General features: G+C 39.1%; 1 protein-coding gene across 1 annotated transcript in view; it reads right to left on the reverse strand.

Moving 5' to 3' along the window:
- Pbrm1 (polybromo 1) overlaps nucleotides 1-11,736 on the reverse strand; it is a 109,174-nt gene that overhangs the window by 9,853 nt on the left and 87,585 nt on the right. Inside the window, exons 26-29 of the mRNA XM_026779989.1 lie at nucleotides 7,675-7,858; nucleotides 6,829-7,039; nucleotides 5,717-5,918; nucleotides 2,419-2,583 (exon numbers count right to left, since the gene is read on the reverse strand). Coding sequence (XP_026635790.1) covers nucleotides 2,419-2,583; nucleotides 5,717-5,918; nucleotides 6,829-7,039; nucleotides 7,675-7,858 — 762 coding nt within the window. The remainder of the gene's footprint in view (nucleotides 1-2,418; nucleotides 2,584-5,716; nucleotides 5,919-6,828; nucleotides 7,040-7,674; nucleotides 7,859-11,736) is intronic.

Genomic DNA, 11,736 nt, shown 5'->3' on the forward strand with positions numbered 1-11,736 from the left:
GAGGAAACAGAGGGAAGCATGGTGGCCGGATCAGAAGAGCGTCGTGTAGGGAAAGAGCATAAAAAAAAAAAAAAAAAAAAAAAAAAAAAAAAAAGAAAAAAAAGAATAAACTACGACTCTCCTGGAATTGTAAGAGTCTCAATGGATGTAAAGCTCCCCCTGGAGTACAGTCCCTTTTAGGCAGTTTCTCACATAGGGCAAAGGCATAGCACCAAAATCCTCTTCGAAGAGAATTTCAGTTTTACTTTGAAGTGGTATTAGAAACCATTTATTTGTACAAGTTTAGTCTTTTAAAGGTATGGCATACTGAAAACCCTGAAACTGACTCACCTTGCCTCCTTAGTCATATCTAAACTGGCTAGAGAAACTTACAATTATACAAAACAAATTTGAAATATTTCTATACATGAAATAGCATGCATTTCAGTTTTAAAGAGTTCAAGGTTAAAAACGACTTTTAGCTGATACCATCATCTTAAACATGAGATCCAATGTTGCCAAACTGCCCTTTCAACACCACCAGGTACAGCTTTGAAGGATAAGTAGGTGAGAAATTGAACAATGTTAGGAGGCTTTGCTTTCAATTACAAAAGCCCATCTGAACGCAGCCGCCATAGGCTGTGGTTGAAGATTAAGTTATTAAGAACTGAAAGACACAACACTTGTCTTCATTAAACTGTACTTTGGCATTTATTATCCCAGTCACATGTGTTCAAATGAGCTTCGATGCTTGTAAGCAAAGCTGGTCTCAGACAACAAGAAGGCTAAGACTCAGGCCCTAAGCAACCTATATTCCATGGAAAAATCACCCTCTTAGCTGCAAAGCTCTCACTGTGGACAAAGGCTCTTTATTGTAGAGATTCTGTCCTTCACTCCTGTGGCCCAGAAGCCTGGGCAGCACACCTTTAGTAATAGAGCAGTGGTCTTTTAGAGGGACCATCTTCCTCAACCACAGAACTATATGATGCTATTCCCCAACAGGGAGCTAAAATGCTGCAGCTGCTAATTTTTGTTTCTTTTTAGCTATTTGTATTCATTTTGTTATTATGTTCCTGGGTTTTGTCATCAAGGACATAGTGCCACAGATTTATACATCAAATAGAACAAAAGAGGATGTCAATGAGGGAATCCTAACTTTCAAAGTCCCCGTGATCAAGACCGATTTCTGAAAACCTCTGGAACCCCATTAACCAAAATGGGCCATGGAATAGAGCAGGCGATTATGAGATTTGTTAGATCAACATCAGTCACACTGAAAGCACCGACAGCCATGATTCAGACGTGCTTTGGTGAGTGCAACTGCTGAGTTCAGCGACAGTGCATCTGAGAACTTGCCATCACAAAAGTTAGGAGCAACAAGGGAAAAGTTATCCTATGCACGCTTCCTCTAAAAGCAAAAACAAAAAAGGCAAAAAACGAAAACGGCAAGAACAAAAAACAGAAAAAACAAAAACAGTATCCCAACAAAGCTGCCTTGAACAACACTGTCTTGGACTCCGTGCAAAAGAGGTCAGACTATTATTTAAGAGGAAATACAGGTGGCATGTGCAGAGCTCACCAGACAGGAAGAAGTAACAAAGGAAGGCCTGAGAGGTGGTCTGCAGGCTCTTCGTGGAGACATGTCAGACAAGATTTCAATTCAACAGTAGTCAAATTTGCTATGGCTACCAGAACCAGAGACAACACACACAAGCAAACCACATTCATCATTTTCTTTAACTTTTTTTCTCTTTCTTTCTTTTCTCTTTCTCTTTCTTTCTTTCTTTCTTTCTTTCTTTCTTTCTTTCTTTCTTTCTTTCGTCTTATTGTCTTTATTTAAATATGTGACTGGGATACTAACAGAAAATGCAGTTTAATGTAATTAAATAGAAAAGCATTACAGAGTGGGCACAATGAATTGAATGAGGACTCCCCCCCTACTAAGCAGTCATGCACATTGGTGACCAAGAAAGGATTTAATAATTCATTGTCAAAAATCCTTTTAAGTGGTCAGTCTTTTAAGGATGGCTGCAGCAGAATAAGGCAAACTGAACTGGCATGAGACAGAACACCAACACCACCTAAAGACTGCTTTTATGTTTTCCTTGGAGTTCTTCAGAACAGAACTCAAGGTCTGTTTATATTTCCTGCTGGAGTGCTCTGTCAAGAGCAGCCTGGGGTAAGAACATTGCCAGACCATGCCTACAGTAAGGGAAGAGCTGCTACCTACCAATTGCCAGGGCTGGGCCCATGGCCCACTTTGGGATAGAGAAGAGGCATTGCCTGTATGGGAAAAGCAATACAGGACAACATGGATGACTTGAAACTTTGAATCTGTCATGAGAAAAGGCTACAGACTGTGGCCTACTCCTTTTGGAGAAAAAAAAAATGAAGGAATTTCTTAAAGTGGAAAAAAATGGTCTTAGCTCCTGTTTTTACCTGCAACAGGTGTCAACTGCTGATTGAGCATCCCCATTGGTGTTGGTGGTGGCACCACCCCCATGAGAGCCCCCACAGGGGTGCCTGCTCGGGGAGAAGCACTCGGCTGCTGTTGCTGTGCTGCTCGCTCTCTCTCCTGCTGCTCAGCAACTTTAGCTGCCCGCTCTGTAAAGGCATTTCAGATTTTCAATTCTGTTTTTAACCCAGGAATTCAAAATACCATCCATTGCATTCAACAGGACTAGTAAAAACACAGGCAACAGTTCTGTCTCAATGGAAGGAACGGTAGATGACTAGTCTCAATACAGGAGTCGGGCCGACTTCACTCGATAACCTAGAATTCAGCTTTCCTATCCCATCTTGAGAACTGGTCTGCAAAGATTTCAAGAGTGTTAAGACTGAACACACATTCAGAAAGCACAGGTTTTATCGAAACACATCGCCAGCGTAACCACCGTGGGTAATCTCACGAGGCACTCTGAAGATGAGAAGCGCTATCATTATTCTAGTATTAATAGCATTACAGATTATAATTTCAACATGAAGCAATTCCATGGCCCATTATAATTTTTGGCACAATTGTACTTACTCTAATTTCCTGATTCCTTGTATCCAATTTTACTAAAATTTGAGGACTCATCATTAATATCACAAGTTTAGCAGCTGAAGAAAATTAACTCTGTAAGGGAAAAGTAGCTTACTCCCTCTAGTTTAAGATCTTAGAAAACGTAAACAGCCAGTTTCTACACTCTAATGAGGCAAAGGAAGAGGTCATGATTAACAGACTCCAAGGGAGGAAATACATGATTAGCTAGACTACAGTCATCAGAAGCAGGGAACTAATACATACATGTATATAGCAATGGACAAAATTCTCAAAGAACCAGGTTCCCTTAAGCTGAGTTCAAAACTGATCATAAATTACCCTAAATCAGCAAGAATTCCAGCATCTGCACTTAGTGTACCTGAAATGCAAGAGGAGCACATATTTTTGGGACCTCTGGGCTATTAGCCAATAGATCCTTACTTCCTTAAGCTACTCTGTACCTCTAGAGCCAGTACCTTCAACAGTCACACTTCTAGCAGGCCAGACCTCCTTTGAGGGCATATTCCCAAAGTTCCCACCACACAGGGTTTATTTAGCTAAGTAGGAAGTCCTTCCCACTCTTCAGATGTGCAATCAGAAGCTGGGATACAGGCAGTGACTTGTCCAAGAATACAGGAGAAACAACAACTTATGGCCCTGACACCTGGTGTCACATTTCAACTTTCACAGTTAACTCTCCAAAAGACTGCAGCTATCTGGGGGAAATAGCTTGAGGTCATGCGGCTTTAAAGAGACTCAAGAACCAACAGCTCCACTCCTTTATGGGAGGATGTGAGAAATGTGCAAGTCAAAGGTCCCCAAGGCTGTGATGGAGCTGGTGTGGATACCTGTCATCACTCACTAGCACTACCCATTCTAACATCCTCTGTAATCTGAGCACAGCAAGTGTGAAGGCCAAACCCATCCTCACAGCCTGTCTTCCCAAGATAGTACTTAAAAAAAAACTATTGGTGATCTAGATCCATCAATATTAAATCCAAACTGACATAAATGAAACAGTAAAACTGGGAGGGAAAAAGAAAAATTGAGAAAAATTGAAGTTTGCAAAAACAGAAAAGTTCAGGCGTGTGGATCAAATATTAGTTCTTCCTGAGAGAAGCTGAACTGGGAAGCTCTGTAAGTCAGAATTACTAAAACTATGCCAGCCAAACTCCCAACTTTGGGTTTTGAATTTAGTGGGCAGAGAAACCCAAAGTTCAGAGTTTGAATTTCAGGCTATTGAACCATGCAACTCCCGTCTCACTAGGTCCTTCCTAATTCCAGACACCCCACTGCATGAGCGAATTTCTCAACTATCATTTATTCTTCCCTTGGCCGGGCTCCAGCTTTTCTGTCTTCACATTATCTCTAGATCCCTTTCTCCCATCCATACCACCAATAACTAACTACCCACACAATACTAGCTGTCTGCCTTGAAACAGGCTTTACACTATATTAGCCTAATTTCTTAGACAGCAGTCCTCCAACTAGGTGGTATATTTGGTTGTAACTTGCAGTAAGCCCTGAAATATCAAAGTTTTCCAGAGTTACAGGTTCTTATGGGTCTGACTTAGAGTTTCTCAAAGAATGTTTCACAAATAATAAAAAGGTTCTTTATTATTAATCTATTAATCTAGGAGACTAACTCAGGACTATGCCTAGCATTTGGAATGCTTCTGAAACAGGTTTTGCCACAAAATATTTTTTGGCAGAGCATCTTGCAGGGTTAGGCTTCACTAGAAGTTCCGTAAGGAAGACTGTCAGATAATTTTATAAGAATTATAAAAGTAATATAAAGTAATAGGAATATAACTTTTTTTTTTTTTTTACAAAAGAGTTGTTTTGGAGATTTCATAAACTTCAGTAAAAGAAGCAGCCTTCATAATGTATGCTTGCTGGAAAATAAGGGATCTGGACTTAGTCAATAAGTGTACTGACCATTGTGGGGAAGGAGACTTTTTATTGGAACATTATCTACATACAATATTTAAAATGGAAAAACTACAACTCAAAGGTTAAAAGGCCTGCCTAACTAATGTATTGCTTTCTCTCATTCATTAAAGTCATATCCAATATTAACTAGAACAACAAAAGATCCAAACCACCACAAATCTCTTAGAATTTATGGCTATGAACCACCAAATATTTGAGTACTAATAGTTCATGGCTCAAAGTGATCTAATTTCAGAGTAAAGGGGAAATGAAGACAGCTGAGCTTTGTCAAAAGCATCCAAGTGTCTTAGTATTAGGTATGAACATAGACACAGCACCAGGCACACCAAGTCTGAGCCTAGAGTTTAACTTACAGCTTTTGGCTGTTAAAAGACATAACAGAAGACACCTATTTTAAAAGGCCACTTGCAGGTGAATTTTAATCAAAATTAAAGTTAACATTATTGAATAGTCACTCCCCTGCTCAATGTGTGTGCCTACAGGGATAAATGAAACAAAATCGTGCAATTTTTAATACCATATTTTTTTGAGAAATTTGTGGCAAGACTACCACCAGGATCTGAGGCCAAGTTAGAGGCAACACTCCGTGTACTGGCATCGACTGCCGGTATACTTCTGTTAGCTGGAACAGTCCAAAACACCAAATTCGTGTGCATGTGGTAAGAACAAGAGAGTAAAATCTGCCTATGCATGTGCATTCCTGGAAAACACTCCTTTCTTCTTAGAAAGTGGGGACAGTTGTGCCTGGTCTCTATTTACCTTCATATTCTGCTTTCTTGGCTGTCTCAAGGTTTCTCCACTCTGTCCCCACCAGTCTGCTGAGCTCCCCGAAAGAGTAGTCTGGGTGTTGGGCTTTAATCACAGCTCTCATTTCACTGCTGAACAGAATGTAGCCACTCATGTTGATTTTCCGTTTAGAACTTTCCTTCTTTGCACTGCCTTTGGCAGACTTTGGGGTAGACTGTAAGACAGAAAGCTTACATAGGGTATCAGAAGATTGCACCAAGTTAGCTACATGGTTTCTGGAAGCCAGACACATATGGTTCAATAATAAATGTTTTATAGACATACTCAGTTTGTAGCTCACATTTTCTTGGTCAAAATATACTGCTTTCTTGCCTTGTACAAAAATAAGTGAAAATTTCATTGAATTCCATGACTGCAATCTACAATGGTGACCTCACAATTAAGTCTTGAGAAAATTCTGAATGAGGAAAATAAACACAATAGGAATCACCTCAACCATAAAAAGGGGGAAATTAAAAGACACAAGTATCCAGGTATGGCAGAATACATCTATAATCTCATTACTTAGGAGGTGGAAATGGAGGCAGAAGGATCACATGTATGGCCACTGAAAATTAAGGGAGTTAAGAGCATAATACCATTCTTTATTTCTTTTCTTCACTACAAGGCAAGAAGCCTTCAATTAAACTGCTATTAAACCATCTCTATGAAATTTAAAAGAGTAATTATTATTGGCTTGATGATGTGATATGTATTTTTGTCAATTAAAAATAAATTAGTAAATAAACAAAGGCTCTGACAAGCAAATAAAACACCATCATTAAAATAAATAAATAAAACAAAAACAAAACAAAAAACCACTATTATTCCTTTTTGCAGATTTCTAGGCAAAAGCTCACATATTAAAAGTGCGTGGCAGTGTATGCCTATACTTCCAGTGCCTGGGAAATGGAGGGAAGAAAAGCAAGAGTTCAAACACACCTTGAATACACAAGTCTGAGGCCAGCCTAGGTTACCGACATCATCTCAAACAAAACAAAGGCTGGATACACAGGGGCTGCAATGTCTGAACCTGCTGCAGACCAGAGCTGAGAACAAGGCAGGTAATGGGCATGTTACCTTACCTGCGGGGGTGTGTAGGGCATGAGGTCCAGCTCACTGGCCAGGGGAGTCTGAAGCTGAGGTAGAGATGGAGGTTCAATGACCTCACTATCCTCTTCTCCCATCTCTTCAATATCATCATCTCCACCTTCTAACTCAGCAAACTTAGCTTCTAGCAATTGTATCTTCTTTTCCAACAAAGGTGAGGGTTCTTTCTGAGGAATGATTGGTTTTCTGAAAGCAGTGTCAAAAATAAATAAATAAGTAGATGTGAGTAAGTTGCTGATCACTTCCAGGTTGTCAGAGAGCAGATTTGAACATCTACAAATGACATTTTACAACCTTCCACAGTCACTCTAAGCCTTAGAGACTAAGGGCAACAAAGTAGCTTAAATGGGTATTTGTGATGTCACTTCTACTTAGAAATAATTCTGAAGAATACTCACAGAGCACAGGTCAGGTCTAATGGGCTATATGTTAAAAGGGAATTGTCATAACCTATGGAAATGAGCAATGCCCCCACAGAGAGGCTGCCAACCAGAATCAAGTGTTTCTGTCTTCATTATACAGTCGCTCGTGTCTTAGCCAAGGTACTATTAGAAGAACTGTCCAATAATTTTTTTAATTGAATATTTTCCTTCTCTCTCTGCAACTAAGTCTCACTTTGTAGCCCAGGCTGATTCAAACTTATACAATCCTCCTGTCTCAGCCTCCCAAGTATGGGAATTACCACGTTTCACTAAATTAATATTTTCAACTGGAATTATGTAATGATAGTTCAAGACCTAATAATAACTCAAAACATTGGGCTACACTATTTTGATAATTTAGCCCAAGTGTTCTTTCTCCCTTAGTTTTAGAAGCTTTACCTGAAGTAGTAAATTTCATCATCTACAACTTTAGCAGAGAGTGAAAACCTCTTCAACCCCTTGAATTTCTTCATCTGCTTGTCACTCTCATTATAGCGGCTCTCACAAAGCAGAATGTCATTTTCTGGTATTTCAGTTGGCCTGCAGGAGAGGAAGTCCTTGAATGACAACACAGCACATTTTCCTGAAAGAGTAAATTGGAGATAGATTGAATGAGTAGGCGCTGTCATGGTTATTAGGCTAGGCTGGCCAACTAGTGAGCCCCAGGCCGTCTCCGCCTCTCCCGTGCTGGGTGACAAGTGCACACGACCAAACCTGGCTTTGTGAAATGAGGTTTGGGAGACTAAACTCAGGTCTTTAAACTTGCAAGGCAAACCGAGCTGTTTCCCCAGTTCCAAATTTTATATTTTTATGTTTTGGTTCACAGTTAAATAAATCAAAAGGATATAAATGGCATAAAGATATATACAGATGAACAGAATGAAACTGAAAGCCTAGAAATAAAACCTGTACAACTGGACAACTAAATTTCTACATGAAAGAAGTAAATCCCCACCACATTCCACACATTAAGTCAACTCAGAATGGATTAAATGCCTACATGGAAGAGCTACAGAATAAGGTTCAGAGGAAAACCTAAGGTGTGATCTCTATCATCTGATTAAACAGTGGCTTCTTAGAACAGACATTAGAGGAACACATAACAGCACAGAGGACAACGGCCAGACTTCAGGGCTGGAGAAATGCCTCAGTGGGTAAGAGCATTTATGGATTTTTTTTTGGTTTTTCGAGACAGGGTTTCTCTGTGGCTTTGGAGCCTGTCCTGGAACTAGCTCTGTAGACCAGGCTGGTCTCGAACTCAGAGAGATCCGCTCTGCCTCCCGAGTACTGGGATTAAAGGCGTGCGCCACCACCGCCCGGCTCATTTATAGTTTTTAAAGAGGACTGAGTTCAACTCCCAGCACCCACAACAGACAGCTCATTACTCCCTGGAACTCCCACTTTGGGGAACCAACACCTTTCTGACCACCTTGAGGACACAGAGACATACAAACATGCATAAGTAAATAATGAAAAAAATTAAAATGTAGACTTCATCAAAATTAAAAACTCTTGGACTCCATAGGATCCTACTGGAAAAGTGAAAAGACAACCTACAGAAGAAAAAAAAAATTCAAATTATGTATCTAGTTAAGTATCTAATACCCAGAATATTTTTTAAAAGTCCACAATTTAACATTTATAAGATTCTATTAAAAACAGAAAAAAGTCATTAAAAGACATTTCCCCAAAGATTTAAGATTGTAGTACGTGCAGGAAAATGATCGCTAGCATCATTAATCATTAGGGAGATGCAAATCAAAACTACAATGTGCCACTTCATATCCATGAATATGACTTCTAAGAGGAAAAAGGAACAATGGCAAGTAAGAAACTGGAGAGAATAAACTGATGCAGCTGCTATGGAAAGTAGTCTTAACATAGGGAACTGGAGGAGGATTTGGGGGTGGATATGATCAAGTTTGTATACATGCATGAAACTGTCAAAGAATAAATAGAACTATATTTTAAAAATTAAACATAATTACCGCATGAAATGCTGCTTTTGGGTGTCTAGCCCAAAGAACTGAAGGATCAAACAACTGTATGGCAATGATTCTTACAGCATGTACAGCAACATTATTAATAGTAGCTACAATGTAGAAAAAAAACTAAGTTGGCTAACAGATAAATGGATAACAAAGCATCATGCATATCTGTTATGGGACATTACTCAGACTTACAAGGAAATGAAATTCTGACGCATGCAACATGGACCAATCTTGGAAACATTATGTTACATGAAATATACCAAGAAAAAGACAAAATATCCACTGTCCCGCTTATGTATAATACAGAACATACAAAATTCATATGATTGAGTAGAATAGATTCCTAGGCAGGGAGGAGCAAGGAGGAAATGGCTCAGCGGTTAAGAGCTCTTCCAAAGATTCTGAGTTCAATTCCCAGCAACCACATGGTGGCTAACAACCATCTGTAATGAGGTCTGGTGACCTCTTCTGGCCTGTAGGCATACACACAAACAGAATATTGTATACATAATAAATATTTGAAAAAAAAATCCAATCAAAAGTGACAAGAACAACCTTGTTTTTATTACTGGACATACTAAAAATGCTCACAGCCAACAATTCATTGTATACGTACATTTAAAACAGGCCAGAAACATTTATTTATGTATTTTTTTTTTGAGACAGGGTTCCTCTGTAGCTTTGGAGCCTGTCCTGGAACTAGCTCTTGTAGACCAGGTTGGCCTCGAACTCACAGAGATCCGCCTGCCTCTGCCTCCCGAGTGCTGCCATTAAAGGCGTGCACTACCATCACCCAGCAGGTCAGAAACATTTATAAGTTCAAGAGCGCTATCACTGCCTTAGAAATACATGGCATTTATTTACCAAACTCAATAGACTTTTAGTTAGAACAGCCATTCTTTATATTTTAGAGAATTAAAAACAGAGATGCAAAAATGATTTAAAAAAATTCTCTTCATAGCTAAGGGATCAAATTATTAGTGAGAGACCAGAGATAGGGATGTGGTTCATCTGGGTGAGTGCTTCCCTAGCATGCACGACCAAGCATGGTTAACTGTGCCTGTAGCCCATAGTGCTGCAGAGGTGGAAGCAGGAGTATCCAAGTTGAAGGTCCTTCTCAGACACATACTGGGTTCCAGGTCAGCCTGGGCAACAACAAGACTCCCATTTCAAAACAAAAGTCAAGTGATAGGAAGCCCTGAAATAAATGTATCTAAGTGCTTTGGCTTGGGTTCCTACTAGGGCCCCTAACCACAGGTAAAACACAGCCTTGATTTCACCTAATAATACAATTTTTCTCTAAAAGCTGTTGGATTTGGGAAGTGGAGAGATGGTTCAGCAGCTCACTGGCTACTCCTCAAGTAGACCAGAATTTAATTCCTAGTACCTATAACAGTTTACAACTGTATATAACTCCAATTCCAGAGCATCTAATGATGCCCTCTTTTGGCCTTCATGGGCACGAGGCATGTACACAGCATGCAGACATATGTGCAGACAAAATGTCTATACACATTAAAAAAGATCTTGAATCGGGAGGTGGTGGCACATGCCTTTAATCCCAGCACTTGGGAGGTAGAGGCAGGAGAATCTCTGAGTTCAAGGCTAGACTGGTCTACAAGAACTAGTTCCAGGACAGCTAGGGCTGTTACACAAAGAAACCCTGTCTCAAAAAAACAAACAACAACAACAACAACAAAAAGATCTTGATAGGAATTACAATGAATTTATAGACTAGTTTTGGGAGAATGGATATCCTTAAAATAGTGAGCTCTTCCTTTATAATATAACATATATTTTATAATTGTAGTATATATAATACAACTTAACCACACAAGCCACATTTTAAGTGCTTGAGAGTTACATGTAGCTAGTGGCTACTGTAATAGATACATTTTAATACCTATGAAGTAAAATAAAAACTTCTCACAGAAAACAAGACAAAATTTATACAACCTTGAGACATATAGAGATTAAAGTAACATACAGAACCAAAAAAGAAGGAAAAGGAAATATACATGTAATATATATACATAAATATATAAGTATAATATATGCATACATATATTATATATGTAAATATATATGCTGAGCCTCAGCAAAATAAAAACTTTCCTCTGCTTTTCAAAAGACAGAATTAAGAAAATAAAAAGATAAGTCTTCCTCCAAGAGGAAATATTCATGAGTCAGGTAACTGGCAAAGAATTTGTTTTTACAATATATTAAAAATCTCTTACAAGTCAATAACAAGGAAAACAATACAGTAACAAATTCCTGTTGTTGAATATGCCTGTCACTTCTTGAGTTCTCTATTGGGTTTGCTTGTAGGGGAATTAGGTATCAACTTTCTCTGATATGCTAACCCATATTAGGTTATTTTTTTTTGTTTGTTTGGTTTTTCGAGACAGGGTTTCTCTGTGGTTTTGGAGCCTGTCCTGGAACTAGCTCTTGTAGACCAGGCTGGTCTCGA

Source organism: Microtus ochrogaster, chromosome 6 (genome assembly GCF_000317375.1).
Source record: "Microtus ochrogaster isolate Prairie Vole_2 chromosome 6, MicOch1.0, whole genome shotgun sequence".
Lineage (NCBI taxonomy): Eukaryota > Metazoa > Chordata > Mammalia > Rodentia > Cricetidae > Microtus > Microtus ochrogaster.